Source organism: Myxine glutinosa, chromosome 12, assembly GCF_964187855.1.
Source record: "Myxine glutinosa chromosome 12, kmMyxGlut1.1, whole genome shotgun sequence".
Lineage (NCBI taxonomy): Eukaryota > Metazoa > Chordata > Myxini > Myxiniformes > Myxinidae > Myxine > Myxine glutinosa.
Window position 1 is genome coordinate 26,921,979 of NC_136272.1, and position 21,983 is coordinate 26,943,961.

The window sequence follows — 21,983 nt, forward strand, 5'->3', positions numbered from 1 at the left end:
CCTTCACCTCAAACTCACCACTGTTCCTGTCCTTTGTCCTTACACCTGTGCGCGCTCTTTTGTACATTGCCATCACTACTCTGATCAACCATTCCTCCACTTCTAATTTCCTCAATGCCCATGTCAATACTTCGCATGGAACCCTATCGAATGCTTTCTCCAGATCAACAAACCCAAGAAACAACTTCTTCCTGGAAACTGGCAATTCCTGGAAAGCAGGGTGTAAATTGCAAAGGCGTAAACCGAATGTGGTTTTTCCCGTTAATTTAAATGTCAATATTGTTGCGGATCTCGAGCCCGTCGACGTACAGAGGGGGTTAAACCCTTTTCCCCCTCGGGCCTTCGAGTCCACGAGGTCGCTACCCACTTTACACTCGTGGGGCGGATTGCGGAGCAATTCCAGCCGCCACCCCCCTAGCGAGCATGTGGAAGGGTATCTGGTCGAATCCCCAAGTACCTTCTATACACACGCCGCCATGAGAACGGGGACTGGACCTCGCCCGAGTCACGCTGGTCTGATATGCCCGAGCAGTTTGCGTGTCACGTGACTCGTGCCGTTAATTATTATTGAACCCGATTGAGCGGTTTTACTTCGTACAATGCGAGGCCAATGGTGGAAAGAGACGTGAACGGCCAAATGGAAGCAAAGAACACAGGTTTATTATTACAATTTGTACAAATGATCAGGGCAAAGAGACACAGAGTAGAAACTTAACGTCCTTAACTTAATTTCCCGGACAAGGGCCCTCTCACTCGCGCGGGGAAAGGAAGGAAGAGAAGAGAACGCGCTCAAGCACGGCCGTTGGTGCCGTTCGCCCTGGTCAGCTCGTTGGGCGTGTCCCTTGAGATGTTCGCGGCACGTGCAGGGAGCCCAGGCAGGGAGATCGTTGGAGCCTCGGGCCCCGGGAGAGATCGTCCTGCGACAGTGCTTAATACAGGGGCAGAGCGTAGGGCAGGGGCAGAACGCAGGCTACAGAGAGAGTTCGTGCTTTCGATCACAGAGCGCAGAGAGAGCTGGGAGCTTGGCCACGGAGAGAGCGTTCGGGGGCCCGGGCAGGGTTTTATAGCCCCTCGCAGAGTCCTGTCAGAATTTCTAAGCATCTCCCCCGGCCGCCGTTGCTAGCCACTCCCCTTCAGCTCCCATTGGCTGCTTGCCGCTTACCAGCCACTCCCCTTTAGCTTCTCCCTCGGGCCTCCTAGACTTGTTCCAGGCCCTAGCACATGGCATTCCAGCCCAAATGAGGCCTACCCTTACGTGTCTGCATCAACGCATACTAACACAGGAAAGGAGACCATGCTTAACATCGAATAAGACATAACTGAACTAAGTGAGGCTACATGTGGTGGAACTAACTAAGAGGGGGGTTATCTTTATTCTCAAAACCGCAACAATATTAAAGGTGTTAAATATCGTTAATAGGCGTTAAACCGAATATGGCAGGCGTAAATCGAAAAGTGGTCTCTAATTATTCCATGGTGTTAAACCGAAAAGGTGTAAAATGAATGCGTTTAAATCGAGGAATGCCTGTACAAGTATATATAATGATGTAAAGATGAACGGATTAGATTTATGGGGTCAAGAGTTCAAAGGTCAGATGTCCCGTTGGGTACAAATTCTGTTACTGCGCTAACTTGCGAACCAGTGATGGGATTGTTACCAAACTTGGTACAGTACAAGTATATATTATGACACAAAGATGAACTGATTACATTTTGGCGTCAAAGGTCAGAGGTCATGTCAGGTATATGTGGTTCACACATATATCGGAGGTCATATCAGTCGACATCGGAACGTGGAAGAGTGCCGTTCTAGTTTTTTCCTGGGATAGTGCCTTCGAGCTGCATCATTAGACAAAATTTCAGTTTTCCATCCCACCCATAAGGTACGAACATTTATATCAGTGTATGGATGGGTAGGAAGACCTTTATGTATTATGTATAGTTATTATATATATATATATATATATACTGTATATATATATATATATATATATATATATATATATATATATATATATATATATATATATGTATGTATGTATGTATGTATGTATGTATGTATGTATGTATGTATGTATGTATGTATGTATGTATATAAAGTTTTTGTTTGTTTGTTTGTCTGCCCGTGCTAATCTCCTGAACGGTGAAAGATACGAGGAAACCTCTAAAACAAAAAATGTCGGGACGGGTCCCGGGAAGGTTATAGGCGAGGTGTCGAGGCCGTCTTGGCCGGGCTGTGCCCATTTCGCAATGAAAAGCTGAGCTGAATTATAGTAGTCAATCTTCTACGGCCGCGAGTAAAAGCTGAATTATAGTAGTAAATTCATTTTAAAAGAACCCGGGCAACGCCGAGTGCTTTCGGCTGATATATATATATATATATATAATCGTTAGATTAAATAAGACGCGGACGTAGCTTCAGGACGTCGATCTTTAATTGTCGACAAGCTTTCGACCAACAAAGGTCTTCCTCTGAGTCTACAAAAACAGCAGGTATGTATATCAGTCAAGTATGTATAATGATATGTGTGTAAGATGTGTGATATGTGTAGAAAATGCATACAAAAGGAAGAGCCACGCCAAAGTTCACTCACCGGCCCCAAGTTCAACGGAAGTGAAGCGCACCTTCCAGTTACCGTTTGCGTTACAGTTCCGGTGCACGTGCATATACAAATATAAATGGTATATGAATATATGCTTGTGTGTTTATGTATGTATATCTCTATATTTGTATATGCACGTGCACCGGAACTGTAACGCAAACGGTAACTGGAAGGTGCGCTTCACTTCCGTTGAACTTGGGGCTGGTGAGTGAACTTTGGCGTGGCTCTTCCTTTTGTATGCATTTTCTACACATATCACACATCTTACACACATATCATTATACATACTTGACTGATATACATACCTGCTGTTTTTGTAGACTCAGAGGAAGACCTTTGTTGGTCGAAAGCTTGTCGACAATTAAAGATCGACGTCCTGAAGCTACGTCCGCGTCTTATTTAATCTAACGATTATTTATTTAATGCAAATGAGACGCCCTGCTCATACTGTGGAGTTTCTACTATTTCTTACAGTTATATATATATATATATATATATATATATATATATATATATATATATATATATATATATATATATATATACAGTATATATATATATACAGTATATATATATATATATATATATATATGTATATATATATATATATATATATATATAATATACACATACAATATACACACACACAATGTAAAGTAGTTGTAAAATGCGAGTTCTAAGGCAAATTGAAATAATTAAATCATAATAAAAAATATTTAAATTTTTTAAATTTATTAAATAAATGTAATAATAAAATATACTGATTTATTTATGTTAAAATAATTTTAAAACTAAAAACAATTAAATGTAAAAATTAATCAATTTTTTAAAATCATTTAAAAAAAAAGAAGTTAACTGAATGATAAAATCTACATTATAAAAGGAGCTGTGTTATAACTTGATAATAGCAGCTTTCAATAAATCCATGTCCGTTGGATGCAGGGAACTCCGGGGAAGGTTTGTGGTTCAAAAAACAATTAATAAAAAAGTCGGTTTGTGTGTATGGGTACATGGGTACACGTGTCAAAAGAAACTAAATAAATAAATAAATAATAAATCTTTATTGTCCCATATTCAGGGAAATTATTCTTGTCCTCCAAACTTGTAGGAGAAGAATGAATACTGTATGAATGAATCCTGACAATATAGGACAATTATTCTTGTCATTTATTGTCCTACAAATGCTGGCTGTCCCCGCACGGAGGGCAGGATCTCTCAGAAATCCCTTTTTGTTCTTGCTGCAAAGATTAACCATCACACTATGTCGAGTAAACGGAAAGCCCCAATTTTTAGCATTTACACAAAGGTGGAGATGAGGAGACCTCAGAGTTTGTTTCCTGCCATGCCCATATACCTAATACATACCCAGACCGTTTGATCAAAAGAAAGGGGAGGGTGAGAAAGTATTTTTTTAATCCTCCTTGTAGTGTTGCTGTATATTATTCGCAATTCATCATCTAATATGGCTGTGATGAATATCCCATTAGCACCGTCCCTCCCCCACCCTGGCTCCCCGAGGAAATAGCTAGGCCGGTATCTATACACCACATAATTTTATTTTTCCCCCATTAACAACTGTTTTTTTTCACAAATACACAAAGATTGGTATTCCCGTCAGTTAAGCGAGGGGTCTTACATTCTAGTTATTATAAAGTAAGGCGGAAGAGGGGCTTGTTACTGTTGCCGAGCAACCAGTTACAATGGAAGGTCCATTGTCTTGGGTCATGTGACCTGCAGTGAGAAGATCGTCTTATTCGCTGTTATTTTCGTTTTACGGAATCCAAAGGTCTTTACATAAGCCACCTGGATTTCTGCCCACAATTCCATAGCTAGTTCTGAAACCAATGGGACTTCCTGGAGCTTTGAATCCATGCATGCCTTCAGCTGGATTTGAACCCACAAGCACTGAGTTTGTCGGCCAGTGTCCCGAGCATGGAGGCAAATAGGAATGTGGACAAGGCAAGCAATAAATCAATTTGTCTCAGATTGGTCCAAAAGTCTCACCTTGTGCTTGGGAGGGACATGATGAAAATGACTTTATTGACAACTATTCTGCCTTACATTGTGCTGTATGTGCAGTCTTGGGCCTATCTCATCTACCAGAATCCTACCTTCTCATACATACCCTTCCCTATGCACAATACTTGACATGTCAAACGAAAATTCATATGTACAGTCTTCAGCAAAATAAAAAGTAGCTCTGAGGATGAGCGTTCACTTACAAAGGAACCCAATACATTTATCAGTTCATGTGGCACAGTCAAGGAGGGGTCACAATTGTTCATGGCAGCAGGCACCTCTGAAGGTAGATCTGGGTATAGGTAGGCAGCAGCAATGTTGTTGGTTGGCTGCAGATACCAGCGATGGCCACGGGTCTGGGTCTTTATAAGGGGGAAGACAAGCTCTAAATCTACTACTTCCCTGGCAGGAAACGATGGTGCTCCAATCAACTCAAAGGGCTGATGTGGCGGATCCTTACATGGCTCAATGTCAGAGGGAGTAATTGACCGAACAACTTGGTACTCAATGGGTCCTCTCCAATGCCGATTACTCTATCCTCTCCCTACCAAAGGCAAACACTGTATGGTGAAAAGGAGAGGACGGCAACAAGACATTTTTTCAAAATTACTTTTAACCACATCAACTGCTGTGGTACTCGCGACCAATTTACCCCACCGTTCAGCATGCCGGTCGCATCCTATGGATTTGGGTATGGCCTTCTCAAATCCTCCATCTCTGTGCATCAGCACAATCAGCAGGATGGGCAGTAAAGTCCCAACTCGGGCCTCATTGTTTGGCTCTATCTTTCTCTGGAGTCCGAAGCACCCTGAGACCTTAGGGCGAACCTATAGGGTGTTCCTCTCCACGATCCCAAACTAATCGTGGGCCCTCTCTGGCAGCTCTCAGCCGCTCAGGAGGTCCCAATTGGCTCGGAGCATTCAGTAACCCCCACTCTGAACTCTTGGGGCGCTCTCCCAGCTCACAAACTACACGTTTGCAATTCCAGCTACTGATTCCCACTATGGATTTGCCCCACTGACAGAAAACCTTTTAATCCCTCCACCTTGCCCATCGCTAACTGGAGATTCCCTCCAACAGGGGGTGCTGCTCTCCAAACTTTCCACAACAAACTCCCCACATAATGCACATCGGAGATTTGGTACTTCATTCAAATGTCACATTCCACATCAGCACCACTTTCCACACACTCTCCACATAATGCACATCGAAGATTTGGTACTTCATTCAAATGTCACATTCCACATCAGCACCACTTTCCACAACAAACTCCCCACATAATGCACATCGAAGATTTGGTACTTCATTCAAATGTCACATTCCACATCAGCACCACTTTCCACAACAAACTCCCCACATAATGCACATCGAAGATTTGGTACTTCATTCAAATGTCACATTCCACATCAGCACCACTTTCCACACACTCTCCACATAATGCACATCGAAGATTTGGTACTTCATTCAAATGTCACATCCCACATCAGCACCACTTTCCACACACTCTCCACTCATTCCAAATCCCAGCAGAGCAAGAAAAGGGAGGAGGCGAAAGGCCCCAACACTACAAGAATAGTTTATGTGGTGTATCCCACTGATAGGTCGGAACCAGTATCTGGATCTTCACCAAAATCTCACCAATTCTTCCTTGTCACACACCCAACCTGACCAACAAATTTAATCCGAATCCATCCATAACGTTTTCAGATATCCTGCTCAGACAGACGTACAAACAGGTGAAAGCGTAACCTGGGTCCATCTTCGGTGGCGTTAGGTCGATGGGGGCAAGAAGCCATACAGAAGCCTTTTAGGGTGGCATGGATCTTTCTATACACAATGCTGCCAGGGTGCCAAGAGACATGTTACCCCAACAACGTTAACTATGAAATAACAAGCTAATTCACATCTTCATTGCCTACCAACTAATCTTTGTAACTTATCTTCTTCCCTCTTTCTATCTTCTTCTTTTCCCTCTTTCCCTCTTTCTTTTTTCAGTCTTCTGAAATTGCCCCCATTATCTCATCTTGTCCTCGTAGATGTTTTCTTTAAACAATCTACTGATCATACAAGGCAGGTGATGCATTAGATGGAAAATGCATTCGATGTGCCACCTCTTGTGCCAACAAAAATTATTAAAGCCATCACCACATTGTCTACAAGGTGAGTTGGTACCTGTCTACAAGGTGAGTTGGTACCTGTCTACAAGGTGAGTTGGTACCTGTCTACAAGGTGAGTTGGTACCTGTTAACAAGGTGAGTTGGTACCTGTATACAAGGTGAGTTGGTACCTGTCTACAAGGTGAGTTGGTACCTGTCTACAAGGTGAGTTGGTACCTGTATACAAGGTGAGTTGGTACCTGTCTACAAGGTGAGTTGGTACCTGTCCACAAGGTGAGTTGGTACCTGTATACAAGGTGAGTTGGTACCTGTCTACAAGGTGAGTTGGTACCTGTCTACAAGGTGAGTTGGTACCTGTCTACAAGGTGAGTTGGTACGTGTCCACAAGGTGAGTTGGTACCTGTATACAAGGTGAGTTGGTACCTGTCTACAAGGTGAGTTGGTACCTGTCTACAAGGTGAGTTGGTACTTGTATACAAGGTGAGTTGGTACCTGTCAACAAGGTGAGTTGGTACCTGTCTACAAGGTGAGTTGGTAACTGTCTACCAGGTGAGTTGGTACCTGTCTACAAGGTGAGTTGGTACCTGTCTACAAGGTGAGTTGGTACCTGTCTACAAGGTGAGTTGGTACCTGTCTACAAGGTGAGTTGGTACCTGTATACAAGGTGAGTTGGTACCTGTCTACAAGGTGAGTTGGTACCTGTCAACAAGGTGAGTTGGTACCTGTATACAAGGTGAGTTGGTACCTGTCTACAAGGTGAGTTGGTACCTGTCCACAAGGTGAGTTGGTACCTGTATACAAGGTGAGTTGGTACCTGTCTACAAGGTGAGTTGGTACCTGTCTACAAGGTGAGTTGGTACCTGTCTACAAGGTGAGTTGGTACGTGTCCACAAGGTGAGTTGGTACCTGTATACAAGGTGAGTTGGTACCTGTCTACAAGGTGAGTTGGTACCTGTCTACAAGGTGAGTTGGTACTTGTATACAAGGTGAGTTGGTACCTGTCAACAAGGTGAGTTGGTACCTGTCTACAAGGTGAGTTGGTAACTGTCTACCAGGTGAGTTGGTACCTGTCTACAAGGTGAGTTGGTACCTGTCTACAAGGTGAGTTGGTACCTGTCTACAAGGTGAGTTGGTACCTGTCTACAAGGTGAGTTGGTACCTGTATACAAGGTGAGTTGGTACCTGTCTACAAGGTGAGTTGGTACCTGTCAACAAGGTGAGTTGGTACCTGTATACAAGGTGAGTTGGTACCTGTCTACAAGGTGAGTTGGTACCTGTATACAAGGTGAGTTGGTACCTGTCTACAAGGTGAGTTGGTACCTGTCCACAAGGTGAGTTGGTACCTGTATACAAGGTGAGTTGGTACCTGTCTACAAGGTGAGTCGGTACCTGTCTACAAGGTGATTTGGTACCTGTCTACAAGGTCAGTTGGTACCTGTCTACAAGGTGAGTTGGTACGTGTCCACAAGGTGAGTTGGTACCTGCATACAAGGTGAGTTGGTACCTGTCTACAAGGTGAGTTGGTACCTGTCTACAAGGTGAGTTGGTACCTGTCTACAAGGTGAGTTGGTACCTGTCTACAAGGTGAGTTGGTAGCTGTCTACAAGGTGAGTTGGTACCTGTCTACAAGGTGAGTTGGTACCTGTCTACAAGGTGAGTTGGTACCTGTCTACAAGGTGAGTTGTTACCTGTCCACAAGGTGAGTTGGTACCTGTCCACAAGGTGAGTTGGTACCTGTCTACAAGGTGAGTTGGTACCTGTCTACAAGGTGAGTTGGTACCTGTCTACAAGGTGAGTTGGTACCTGTCTACAAGGTGAGTTGGTACCTGTCCACAAGGTGAGTTGGTACCTGTCCACAAGGTGAGTTGGTACCTGTCTACCAGGTGAGTTGGTACCTGTCTACAAGGTGAGTTGGTACCTGTCTACAAGGTGAGTTGGCACCTGTCTACAAGGTGAGTTGGTACCTGTCTACAAGGTGAGTTGGTACCTGTCCACAAGGTGAGTTGGTACCTGTCCACAAGGTGAGTTGGTACCTGTCCACAAGGTGAGCTGGTACCTGTCCACAAGGTGAGTTGGCACCTGTCCACAAGGTGATTTGGTACCTGTCCACAAGGTGAGTTGGTACGTGTCTACCATGTGAGTTGGTACCTGTCTACAAGGTGAGTTGGTACCTGTCCACAAGGTGAGTTGGTACCTGTCCACAAGGTGAGTTGGTACCTCTCCACAAGGTGAGTTGGTACCTGTCTACAAGGTGAGTTGGTACCTGTCTACAAGGTGAGTTGGTACCTGTCCACAAGATGAGTTGGTACCTGTCCACAAGGTGAGTTGGCACCTGTCCACAAGGCGAGTTGGTACCTGTCCACAAGGTGAGTTGGTACCTGTCTACCAAGTGAGTTGGTACCTGTCTACAAGGTGAGTTGGTACCTGTCTACAAGGTGAGTTGGTACCTGTCCACAAGGTGAGTTGGTACCTGTCCACAAGGTGAGTTGGCACCTGGCCACAAGGTGAGTTGGCACCTGTCCACAAGGTGAGTTGGTACCTGTCTACAAGGTGAGTTGGTACCTGTCTACCAGGTGAGTTGGTACCTCTCCACAAGCTGAGTTGGTCCCTGTCTACAAGGTGAGTTGGTACCTCTCCACAAAGTGAGTTGGTACCTGTCTACAAGGTGAGTTGGTACCTGTCTACAAGGTGAGTTGGTACCTGTCCATAAGGTGAATTGGTACCTGTCCACAAGGTGAGTTGGTACCTGTCCACAAGGTGAGTTGGTACCTGTCCACAAGGTGAGTTGGTACCTGTCCACAAGATGAGTTGGTACCTGTCCACAAGGTGAGTTGGTACCTCTCCACAAGGTGAATTGGTACCTGTCTACAAGGTGAGTTGGTACCTGTCTACAAGGTGAGTTGGTACCTGTCCACAAGGTGAGTTGGTACCTGTCCACAAGGTGAGTTGGCACCTGGCCACAAGGTGAGTTGGCACCTGTCCACAAGGTGAGTTGGTACCTGTCTACAAGGTGAGTTGGTACCTGTCTACCAGGTGAGTTGGTACCTCTCCACAAGCTGAGTTGGTCCCTGTCTACAAGGTGAGTTGGTACCTCTCCACAAAGTGAGTTGGTACCTGTCTACAAGGTGAGTTGGTACCTGTCTACAAGGTGAGTTGGTACCTGTCCACAAGGTGAATTGGTACCTGTCCACAAGGTGAGTTGGTACCTGTCCACAAGGTGAGTTGGTACCTGTCCACAAGGTGAGTTGGTACCTCTCCACAAGGTGAGTTGGTACCTGTCTACAAGGTGAGTTGGTACCTGTCTGCAAGGTGAGTTGGTACCTCTCCACAAGGTGAGTTGGTACCTCTCCACAAGGTGAGTTGGTACCTCTCCACAAGGTGAGTTGTTATACCATCAGGTGGAAATGTTAACATCCCAAGCATGGCTATTCTAGACCTCTCTCACTTGAGCATTTAAGCTGCATTTGGTTGATAATTATTGCTAATGTATAATGTAGACCCGAATGTATACCCTAATGTATAGTGTATACCCTAATGTATAATGTATACCCTAATGTATAATGTATACCCTTATGTATAATGTATACTCGAATGTATACCCTAATGTATAATGTATACCCTAATGTATAATGTATACCCTAATGTATAATGTATACCCTAATGTTTAATGTATACCCTAATGTATAATGTATACCCTAATGTATAATGTATACCCGAATGTATACCCTAATGTATAATGTATACCCGAATGTATAATGTATACCCTAATGTGTAATGTATACCCTAATGTATAATGTATACACGAATGTATAATGTATACCCTAATGTATAATGTATACCCTAATGTGTAATGTATACCCTAATGTATAATGTATACCCTAATGTATAATGTATACCCTAATGTATACCCGAAGGAATAACGATGCTGGTACGAAGGAGGCGGGGTCCAAGTGTTTGTTGCTGAGCGACCGGTCGTATTAAACCCTCGAGTTTATTCGCAGCCAACGTCATAGTAACGCCAGGTGCTGTTGAGTTTGAGTGTGCGGAGCGGGTGGATCGTACTCTGGGATCGGATTCCAGCCAGGACACGTTCTAAGCAGTAACAGGTGAGGTATTTACTTCTGGTGTATGGCAGCTTCACGGTCGTTTTGTTTTTGATCTTGACCTGTTGGGATTGTCGCCACCAGGATGAGACCCTCATGGTTTGATCAGGTTGTTAATGGGGCTGTTGTGGAAGTCTATTTCTTTTATTTCTTGGCTTCATGAATCACATTTTCACCTGATCTCACCTGCTTTTATGCATCACTGTCTCACTTGCTCTGACATTGGTTTCTGCTTCCATGACCTTACCTCGATTTATATGTCACAAACTCAACCTGTCTCACTTGGTATCATTTATGGCAACCTCACTATATGTTTCACCTGGCGATGTGCATCACAATCCCACCTGGCTACGTGAATCAAAATCACACCTGGCTACGTGCATCACAATCACAACTGACTATGTGCATCAAAATCACACCTGGCTACATGCATCACAATCACAACTGGCTACATGCATCACAATCACAACTGACTATATGCATCACAATCCCACCTGGCTACGTGCATCAAAATCACAACTGGCTACATGCATCACAATCACAACTGGCTATGTGCATCAAAATCACACCTGGCTACATGCATCACAATCACAACTGGCTACATGCATCACAACCACAACTGACTATATGCATCAAAATCACAACTGGCTATATGCATCACAATCACAACTGGCTACATGTATCACAATCACAACTGGTTATATGCACAATCACAACTGGCTATATGCATCACAATCACAACTGGCTACATGCATCACATTCACAACTGGTTATGTGCATTACAATCGCAACTGGCTACATGCATCACAATCACAACTGGCTATATGCATCACAATCACAACTGGTTATATGCACAATCACCACTGGCTATATGCATCACAATCACAACTGGCTACATGCATCACAATCACAACTGGCTACATGCATCACATTCACAACTGGTTATATGCACAATCACCACTGGCTATATGCACAATCACAACTGGCTATATGCATCACAATCACAACTGGCTACATGCATCACATTCACAACTGGTTATGTGCATCACAATCGCAACTGGCTACATGCATCACAATCACAACTGGCTATATGCATCACAATCACCACTGGTTATATGCATCACAATCACAACTGGCTACATGCATCACAATCACAACTGGCTACATGCATCACAATCACAACTGGCTACATGCATCACATTCACAACTGGTTATATGCACAATCACCACTGGCTATATGCACAATCACAACTGGCTATATGCATCACAATCACAACTGGCTACATGCATCACATTCACAACTGGTTATGTGCATCACAATCGCAACTGGCTACATGCATCAGAATCACAACTGGCTACATGCATCACAATCACAACTGGCTACATGCATCACAATCACAACTGGCTATATGCATCACAATCACAACTGGCTTTGTGCACAATCACAACTGGCTACATGCACAATCACAACTGGCTGTATGCACAATCACAACTGGCTATATGCACAATCACAACTGGCTACATGCATCACAATCACAACTGGCTGTATGCACAATCACAACCGGCTATATGCAACACATTCTCATCTTGCTTTATGCACAATCACAACTGGCTATATGCATCACAATCACAACTGGCTACATGCATCACAATCACAACTGGCTACATGCATCACATTCACAACTGGTTATATGCACAATCACCACTGGCTATATGCACAATCACAACTGGCTATATGCATCACAATCACAACTGGCTACATGCATCACATTCACAACTGGTTATGTGCATCACAATCGCAACTGGCTACATGCATCACAATCACAACTGGCTATATGCATCACAATCACCACTGGTTATATGCATCACAATCACAACTGGCTACATGCATCACAATCACAACTGGCTACATGCATCACAATCACAACTGGCTACATGCATCACATTCACAACTGGTTATATGCACAATCACCACTGGCTATATGCACAATCACAACTGGCTATATGCATCACAATCACAACTGGCTACATGCATCACATTCACAACTGGTTATGTGCATCACAATCGCAACTGGCTACATGCATCAGAATCACAACTGGCTACATGCATCACAATCACAACTGGCTACATGCATCACATTCACAACTGGTTATGTGCACAATCACAACTGGCTATATGCATCACAATCACAACTGGCTACATGCATCACAATCACAACTGGCTATATGCATCACAATCACAACTGGCTTTGTGCACAATCACAACTGGCTACATGCACAATCACAACTGGCTACATGCATCACAATCACAACTGGCTGTATGCACAATCACAACTGGCTATATGCACAATCACAACTGGCTATATGCATCACAATCACAACTAGCTATATGCACAATCAAAACTGGCTACATGCATCACAATCACAACTGGCTGTATGCACAATCACAACTGGCTACATGCATCACAATGACAACTAGCTATATGCACAATCAAAACTGGCTACATGCATCACAATCACAACTGGCTATATGCACAATCACAACTGGCTATATGCATCACAATCACAACTAGCTATATGCACAATCACAACTGGCTATATGCATCACAATCACAACTGGCTATATGCACAATCACAACTGGTTATATGCATCACAATCACAACTGGTTTTATGCATCACAATCACAACTGGCTACATGCATCACAATCACAACTGGCTGCATGCATCACATTCACAACTGGTTATGTGCACAATCACAACTGGCTCTATGCACAATCACAACTGGCTTTATGCACAATCACAACTGGCTACATGCATCACATTCACAACTGGTTATGTGCACAATCACAACTGGCTAAATGCACTATCACAACTGGCTATATGCAACACATTCTCATCTTGCTTTATGCACAATCACAACCGGCTATATGCAACACATTCTCATCTTGCTTTATGCACAATCACAACTGGCTATATGCACAATCACAACCGGCTATATGCACAATCACAACCAGCTATATGCAACACATTCTCATCTTGCTTTATGCACAATCACAACCGGCTATATGCAACACATTCTCATCTCGCTTTATGCACAATCACAACCGGCTATATGCACAATCACAACCGGCTATATGCAACACATTTTCATCTCGCTTTATGCACAATCACAACCGGCTATATGCACAATCACAACCGGCTATATGCACAATCACAACTGGCTATATGCACAATCACAACTGGCTATATGCACAATCACAACCGGCTATATGCACAATCACAACCGGCTATATGCACAATCACAACTGGCTATATGCACAATCACAACTGGCTATATGCAACACATTTTCATCTCGCTTTATGCACAATCACAACCGGCAATATGCACAATCACAACCGGCTATATGCACAATCACAACTGGCTATGCATATGCAACACATTTTCATCTCGCTTTATGCACAATCACAACTGGCTGTATGCACAATCACAACCGGCTATATGCAACACATTTTCATCTCGCTTTATGCACAATCACAACCGGCTATATGCACAATCACAACTGGTTATATGCAACACATTCTCATCTTGCTTTATGCACAATCACAACCGGCTATATGCAACACATTCTCATCTTGCTTTATGCACAATCACAACTGGCTATATGCAACACATTTTCATCTCGCTTTATGCACAATCACAACCGGCTATATGCAACACATTCTCATCTAGCTTTATGCACAATCACAACCGGCTATATGCACAATCACAGCTGGCTATATGCAACACATTCTCATCTGGCTTTATGCACAATCACAACCGGCTATATGCAACACATTCTCATCTGGCTTTATGCATCCGGTCTCAAACGTGTAGTGTCTCCACACGCCATCTGGTTAAGCCAATAATCTGCTCGTGTGATGCACTTTGCAATCTTCGCAGCCTTCTGGGTATTTAGCTTCAGAATTATAAACGTTCAAATGCAATGATATATATATATACCTTTGAACCTTTGAACCTTCAAAAACCTTTGAACTTACAGTCCTGGACGAAAATATTGGCACACTTGCACCTTTTTCAAATAACTTCCAATTTTCTCAAAAATAAGTTGAAATTGACAAAAGTATTTGGTCTCCACAATTTTTTATTTCACTGTTAATATTCCAGACCCTTTGTTTTTGATTCAGAACTTAATTTATCCTTTGAAATCAGAAAATAAAAAGAAATGGCATTGACAAAATTATTGACACCCGAGACTTGGTAGCACGGTAGCACGGCCTCTAATATTTGGTAGCACGGCCTTTGGACAAAATAACTGCAGTCAAGCGCTTCCTATCGCCATGAATGAGCTTCCTACAACTCTCTACTGGTAGTTTGGCCCACTCTTCTTATGCAAACTGCTGCAGTTCTCTCAGATTTGAAGGGTGCCCTCTCCCAACTGCTGTTTTCAGATCTCCCCACAGGTGTTCAATGGGATTTAGATCTGGACTGGTACGAAGGACACTTCAGCTGGACACTTCAGAACAATCCAGCGTTTTGTCTTGAACCATTCCTGGGTGCTTTTTGAAGTGTGTTTGGGGTCATTGTCCTGCTGCAAGACCCATGACGTTCGACGGAGACCCAGCTTTCTGGCACTGGGTTGAACATTGCGCTCCAAAATGCCTTGGTATTCTCCTGATTTAATGATGCCATGCACACATTCAAGGTACCCAGCGCCAAAGGCAGCACAGCAACCCCAAAACATCACTGAACCTCCTCCATGTTTGACTGTTGGGAAGGTTTTCTTTTATTTGAAGGCTTCATTTTGTTTTCTGTAAACATAGAGATGATGTGCTTTCCCATAAAGCTCTAACTTGGTCTCATCTGTCCACAGGACATTCTCCTAGAAGGATTCTGGCTTGTTCAGGTGTGTTTTGGCAAACTCCAGTCAGGCTTTCTTATGTCTCTCTCTTCTCAGTGGGGTCCTCCTGGGTCTCCTACCACAGAATCCCCTTTCATTGAGTTGGTGATGGATGGTGTGAGTTGAAACTGTCGTACTTTGTGTCTGAAGGTTAGCTTGAATCTGTTTGGCAGTTGATCAAGGTGCTTTCTCCACCATTCCAACAATCCTTCACTGCAATCTTCGATCAAGTTTTCTCTTGTGGCCACGTCCAGTGAGGTTGGCTACAGTGCCATGGGCCTTAAACTTCCTGATAACATTGCGTACGGTGGACACGGGAACATCAAGGTCTCTGGAGATGGACTTGTAGCCTTGAGATTGTCCATGCTTGACTACAATCTTGTGTCTGACCTCCTCACACAATTCTCTGGTTTTCTTTTTTTTCTCCATGCTCATTGCGGTGACACACAGTGACACAAAACAACAGAATGAGTCCTTTTCTCTCTTCAAACTGTTGAATGAGTGATTTTTATATTGCAGGCACCTGCAACTCACCAAAGGTGAGTTCAATTCCAAAGTAAAGGAGAATCACCTGATTGAAATCGAATTATTTCTAACAACTTCTAAAAGGTGCCAATAATATTGTCTGGGCCATTTTAGTATTTCTGTGTGGAATAAGCTGAGATTTAGTATTTTTTTCAGCTTTTTGGTTTTGTTCCACTGCAAGCTAAAGAAATACATTTGTAGATACCAAAATATTTTTTTAATTTCAACAATTTTCTGGAAGAAATGGTGCATTATTTGAAAAAAGTGCAAGGGTGCCAAGATTTTTGGCCACGACAGTATATACATGTATAATAAATAAAAAACTATATATATATATATATATATATATATATCGTTTTTCATTTTAATTTTTTTGAACATACAAGGTTTTCGCATGCTTGCGCACTTGAGATGCTAAATATATTACGTACGTCAGTTACCTTCAAGGTTGGGAAATATATACACCCTGGAGGGGTAAAGTTAGTAAGGGAAATTTAGAGCTAAGTGTTGGTTGTAGGCATGTGCAGTGCTGAAAAGATAACCATATGCTCCTACCACAAGGCACTATATTTAGATCACATCTCATCATAATGGTCTATTCCCCACTTTGCTGACATGGTCAACTTAAATCCAGCAGCTTTAACGTGAAATTTCATCTTGCTAGGCCTTTCCTGTAGTTATGTACTTTGAGGTCCTCCACCTCCTCCCTTTTATTGGTGGCAAAGCTATTGATGGTAACATTGCACCTTATTCCTTCCTACATTACTTGTAATCTCTGTAGGTGACCTTTTTATTGGTGTACTAGGACAAGGTGTAGGCAGCCAGTCCATCATCCCAGTGACAGATAAGCTGCAGCTACCTCCTTGTTTGCTGTAGCAATTAAGAAAAATATTTAATCTTCGTATTAGGATAAAGTGGGACTTCCCTGCATTCAAAAGATATATTCCAGCTAGATGATCAGCTTCTTCATTTCTCAAGATCAGAAGTGAGGCGTGCTGCCACATCTTGCATGTTGGAAGGGTCAGGATCAGTCTTGCAGATAGTTGAGTCATCTATGACATTTTGATGGATTTTGCAGCGCAGAAAAGAGTCATTGTTGATAAATTTGTCCAGATGGTGAACTGGTGTCATTTCCGTTATACTCGTCTGAGCAGATAAAGTCGAGCAGGGAAGAAGACGTGGGATGATCAGTCTGTAGCTTGTCACTAACAACACCGCAACCAGGACCTAGTGTTGCCATTTTTTTTTTTGAATAGTTCCTCAGGAGCGCAGGATGTCGATAGGGTACGCCACATGAGGATGTATACAAGTTTTTTTAAATGTGTTTGGGTCTCCATATTCATGTCTGGGGTCGTTTCTCTCAACCTCGACTTAGTCGTATAGTACTATCACCAGACTTTGTCACTCCAGCTCTCACTCTATTCAGGGAGTGGATACGGAACTAGAAAACGGGTGACAGAAGGCTCTCCATAGTATAAAGATTAAGGGTCCACCACCAGAAAGGAATAGTCACATGGTTAAGTTTGTTGAGATTCACATTACCACCATGACCAGAAAGCTGGACTATAAGGAGCGAAAACCACCTGGGGTTTTGTACAAGGTGCTTTACAACATCTCTCCCTTCTCCTTGCTTTCCTTCTGTCTTCCCCACTTCCTTTTGCTTCTTTACCCCAGCCGTGGCCTATTCGATGTGGCTGCGGTCTATGGCAGGGGCCACACGTAGTCATCAGCGGCCTCTTGAGCCCTGTACAACGATGCTGATGGCTGAGCTTGTGGCCCAGATACGTGAGGCCTCACGACAAGCCTGGCGCCGGAGCCGCGCCCTCTGCCTTCAGGCCCCACCGGGTTGTGCGGACTACACCTGGCTAATAAGTCCGGCACAAGCACCGCCAGCGTTTGACATTTCTTCCGGCGTCTGCTTAGAGCTTGAAGACCTGTGTGGCCAGCTGAGACCAAGAGATTGCGGCCCAGCTATCCTAAGGTGGGGTTGAAAGGCTGGTCGGACAAAATCAACTTTAAAAGTCCCATCTTGTGGAATTTCTTAAATAAATTATGCATGGGTGTTCATATAAAAAAAATTCAATCCGTATAGAAAGTATTTTAGAGTTTGTCATTGTTAACGGAGTTAACTACCCCCAGCCCGAAAAGGCGTTTTTGGTTTAATCTGCACACTCAAAAACCACAGAGTAAAATTGTTCTCTGGTTGTCTCGAAAGAGCTTAGTGAGGCCTTACTGTGGCCATTGGGGTGTCCACAAATGATAATCCACACCGAAGGCTGTGATTAAAGCGAGCAATGCTGTAATGATGATCCCCGTCCCGTTGCTGCCCTTTGTGGTGGAAAAGCACAGAGCTCATAAACAGATTGTTTAGGTCTTTAAAACCAGACTTTCAATGAGCAGGCCTCAACGCCTTTATCTTTGCCATGTAAACATTCGAGGGATGATTTTTGGCGATTTGGCCTGCAGGTCCAGAAACCGAGTACCTCGGTAATCCTGGTAACAGACTTTCATTGAGCAGGCCTCAACGCCTTTATCTTTGCCATGTAAACATTGGAGGGATGATTTTTGGCGATTTGGCTTACAAGTCCAGAAACCGAGTACCTCGGTAATCCTGGTAACAGACTTTCATTGAGCAGGCCTCAACGCCTTTATCTTTGCCATTTATACATTTGAGGGATGATTTTTGGCGATTTGGCTTGCAAGTCCAGAAACCGAGTACGTCGGTAATCCTGGTAACAGACTTTCAATGAGCAGGCCTCAACGCCTTTATCTTTGCCATGTAAACATTCGAGGGATGATTTTTGGCGATTTGGCCTGCAGGTCCAGAAACCGAGTACGTCGGTAATCCTGGTAACAGACTTTCATTGAGCAGGCCTCAACGCCTTTATCTTTGCCATGTAAACATTCGAGGGATGATTTTTGGCGATTTGGCCTGCAGGTCCAGAAACCGAGTACGTCGGTAATTCTGGTAATTCAAGCATGGCTTAAGTTGTTCTTTCTAAACCCATGAGGTTTTCAAACTGAACATCTCTCTTGATCTACCACTTAGGTTCCGCGAGCTCATCGAGTCCCGTGAGCCAGAACCTTCAGAAGTTCCGATGCTTTTCCGCAGCACCCTACGCGAGTTTGCTGTATACCCTCCTCGCGCGGCCCGGGCCCATGATGGAGGCCGGTGGGCCGGGCCAGCCCCGAGGCGAACACACAGTTTATTGTGGAATTTAGTCCCTGCTGGAAGGAGCATTGGCTGGTTTAGCACCGCCCGCATCCGGCCGACCACCGCAGTGTCCACCATCTCTGCGGACGTGGAATGGGATCTTCCCGATCCGTCGGTGAGAACGGAGAGCGTACCGAACGTGCAGTTCACGCATGAAGATGTAGATTCGATGTGTGATGCGCTCTCGAAACCCACCAGCGGCATGGGATGAACTTGTGGGTTTGGAATTAGAACCGTGTTACCTAACCCATAATACACGTAATGAACTATCCCACCCCACTCTTTAAAAAATGGTCTCTATCTTTCGGTGAATGACAAAGCCATTGTGAGCTGCTGATTGTTATGTGGTTAGTGCTGAAAGCGATAATTTAGCCACAGGAAACAAAAGGATCCACAAAATAGCTGAAAGCAAGTATAACTAGAAGGGCACTCGGTAGAGCGCATTCCCTCTGCCAGGCCGAACAGTTTACGTCTGGTATCCCACTGATAGGTCGGATATGGATCCGGACCTGAACCAAAATCTAATCTGCTTGTTCTTGTTCCTTAACCAACTCGTACACCTAGTTTTGTCATAAGTCGTCCACAACGTTTTGAAATATCATGCTACATATCGTTTTGGCCCGTTAAAAAAAAAAAAAAATTCTCATATCCAGATCGGCAATCAGATGTTCCAAAAAAATCTAACTGATTCTTCCTTGTGACACACCCAAACAGTCCACAAAGGTCTGGCCGAATCCGTCCATAACTTTTTGAAATATCGTGCTATATATCGTTTTTAGCCCTTTCACTCAATCGTGAAGAATCACTAAAAAGATTCTCTGATCCAGATCCAGATTCGAATCTTCACCAAAAATGAATAACTTCTTCCTTGTCACCCACCCAACCTTTCCACCAAGTTTCATCCAAATCCATCGATGACTTTTTGAGGTATCGTGCTAGATAGATATCGTTTTTTGCCTTATCTTTCAATGATGACATGTCACCGAAAAAAATTCTCAAATCCAGATCCGGATATTCACCAAAATCTCATCATTTCGTCCTTGTCGCATACCCAACCCCTCCACCAAATTTTGTCTGAATCCATCGATGACTTTTTGAGGTATCGTGCTAGATAGATATCGTTTTTTGCACTATCTTTCAATGATGACATGTCACCGAAAAAAATTCTCAAATCCAGATCCGGATATTCACCAAAATCTCATCATTTCGTCCTTGTCGCATACCCAACCCCTCCACCAAATTTTGTCTGAATCCATCGATGACTTTTTGAGGTATCGTGCTAGATAGATATCGTTTTTTGCACTATCTTTCAATGATGACATGTCACCGAAAAAAATTCTCAAATCCAGATCCGGATATTCACCAAAATCTCATCATTTCGTCCTTGTCGCATACCCAACCCCTCCACCAAATTTTGTCTGAATCCATCGATAACTTTTTGAGATATGTCGTTCACAAACAAACAGACAGGTGTGAAAACAACCTCCATTCACCTTCGGTGGCAGAGGTAAGTAATGTCATCCCTGCGATTTGTTTCGCCTGTGAGAAAGAAACATGTAATAGGCATCCACAGCCATCCTTCACCAAGTTGTGGAATGATGGCCGAGGCCCTCACTTTGATTTCTTCCACCCTCACGTTTTCACCCGTATTCGCTTAAAACTTCGTTTTCCCTGCAACTGAATGAGCGATTGTCACGAAACTTTCAACAATGGAGCACATACGCACGGATATATTTTAACAAAGTTGGAAACATGGAAACATGATTGGATGGAAAATGTGGTCGGCGTTCAAAAAGTCTGTTTTCTGCAGGCATGAGTTGCAACCTGTTTCACGTATCGGAAATCAGAACAAGTTCGAATTAGCAACAAGTTGGGTCACCTGATCAAATTGGGTTATTTAGACTTTAGGAAAACATCAAGAAGCTCATTGTTTAAAGCTGTAAAATTGTTTTTTTCAACTCGGGATTGTGGCAAAACAATGATGAGCCAAATGCCCTTCTCAGTTCCTTGTTTATAAAGGTCAGAGAGGAGCCTGTGACCACTGCTTACACTAAGTGGAGTCCTGTGGAGACTGTGGAAGCTTTGTATTTTTACTTTCCATTCTGCATTCGTAATATAATTTTTTTTTTTTTTTTTTTGTATACTGAATCGAGGCTCGTGAAGGAGCTGACATTTACTTCACAAACAAATCAACCAGACAAACAAAATATATCAAAAGAGGGAGCGGAAGACAAGATGGGGAGAGAAGGGGAAGCACACAAACACTTGAGAGCACACAACATTTGAGACGAGGGAGATGTGTGGGAGGGAGAGGGCTTGGGGGAGGAGGCATGGGAATGGGGGGGGGGGGGGGTGGGAGAAGTATAAAACACAAGGACACCAAGGACTTCCAGGACAGAAGTTGGTATTTCAAAAAAGTGGATTTGTGGAATTGGAATTGTGGAATTGTGAAAAAGTGGAATTGGGGTGAAATTAGCGGGGGTAGAAAAGCTCAAGGTTTTGG

At 43.5% G+C, this 21,983-nt stretch overlaps 1 protein-coding gene across 1 annotated transcript; it reads left to right on the forward strand.

The window, feature by feature from the left end:
* The first annotated feature begins 10,653 nt into the window (after positions 1-10,653).
* Positions 10,654-20,105, forward strand: RD3 (RD3 regulator of GUCY2D). The gene is made up of 3 exons (XM_068131716.2): positions 10,654-10,845; positions 17,941-18,247; positions 19,316-20,105. The coding sequence occupies exons 2-3, from the start codon at positions 17,955-17,957 to the stop codon at positions 19,689-19,691; spliced, it is 669 nt and encodes a 222-aa protein (XP_067987817.2). The 5' UTR covers positions 10,654-10,845; positions 17,941-17,954; the 3' UTR covers positions 19,692-20,105.
* Positions 20,106-21,983: the final 1,878 nt, after the last annotated feature.

Bases quoted from the DNA above. Each gene is read 5' to 3' on its own strand.
- RD3 (XM_068131716.2), top strand. From the start codon at position 17,955: ATGTGGCTGCGGTCTATGGCAGGGGCCACACGTAGTCATCAGCGGCCT. The intron at 18,248-19,315 runs GTGGGGTTGAAA...TCTACCACTTAG, and splicing joins TGCGGCCCAGCTATCCTAAG to GTTCCGCGAGCTCATCGAGT.